The sequence below is a fragment of the Crocuta crocuta genome, unplaced genomic scaffold (genome assembly GCF_008692635.1).
Source record: "Crocuta crocuta isolate KB4526 unplaced genomic scaffold, BGI_CrCroc_1.0 scaffold32, whole genome shotgun sequence".
Lineage (NCBI taxonomy): Eukaryota > Metazoa > Chordata > Mammalia > Carnivora > Hyaenidae > Crocuta > Crocuta crocuta.
Window position 1 is genome coordinate 9,006,055 of NW_027529424.1, and position 725 is coordinate 9,006,779.

Below are 725 nucleotides of genomic sequence, written 5' to 3' on the forward strand. Positions count from 1 at the left end.
GCAACCCCTACCTTCCGGCCCCTGCTGGACAGACCCGAGTCCCCCCCGATCTTCCCCTGGAGGTTGTGCTCGCTCTCGCCGTGCCGACACAGGTAGATGGTGCGGGGCTGCACGTGGATGTTCATCAGGTAGTACACGATGCGGCTCTGAATGTGGTCCTGAACCCTGTTCACCAAGAACCTCCGGCCCACGTCGATCACCTTGATCAGGGACAGGTCCCTGCGAGGGAAGGCGACCAGCGGATCAGAAGCCTGCTGACAGCACAGCCCAGCGCAGCCCAGCCAGCCCGGGTGTAGACCCCCGTGGCCGGGGGGCCGATCGCAGAGGCTGGGCACCCCCAGCCCCACGGCGTGAGGGCGCAGACGGAATCTGTTGTCTCAGAGACAGGACACGCGGGCAGTGCCCGCAGCGGCGTGCGGTCGGAAGAGGGGCGAGGAAGGCGGGAGACCAGAGCAGAAAGAAGGGACGCCCCAAGGGACAGGGACAAGGCGGGGCTCACACGTGCTTCTACACAGTTAGCGCCTGAAGCAGTCACGTGGAATGTACATCCAGGGAGGGGTTTNTGCCCGCAGCGGCGTGCGGTCGGAAGAGGGGCGAGGAAGGCGGGAGACCAGAGCAGAAAGAAGGGACGCCCCAAGGGACAGGGACAAGGCGGGGCTCACACGTGCTTCTACACAGTTAGCGCCTGAAGCAGTCACGTGGAATGTACATCCAGGGAGGGGTTT

General features: G+C 64.6%; 1 protein-coding gene across 1 annotated transcript in view; it reads right to left on the reverse strand.

The window, feature by feature from the left end:
• PFKFB3 (6-phosphofructo-2-kinase/fructose-2,6-biphosphatase 3) overlaps positions 1-725 on the reverse strand; it is a 31,981-nt gene that overhangs the window by 12,747 nt on the left and 18,509 nt on the right. Inside the window, exon 8 of the mRNA XM_077758539.1 lies at positions 12-219. Coding sequence (XP_077614665.1) covers positions 12-219 — 208 coding nt within the window. The remainder of the gene's footprint in view (positions 1-11; positions 220-725) is intronic.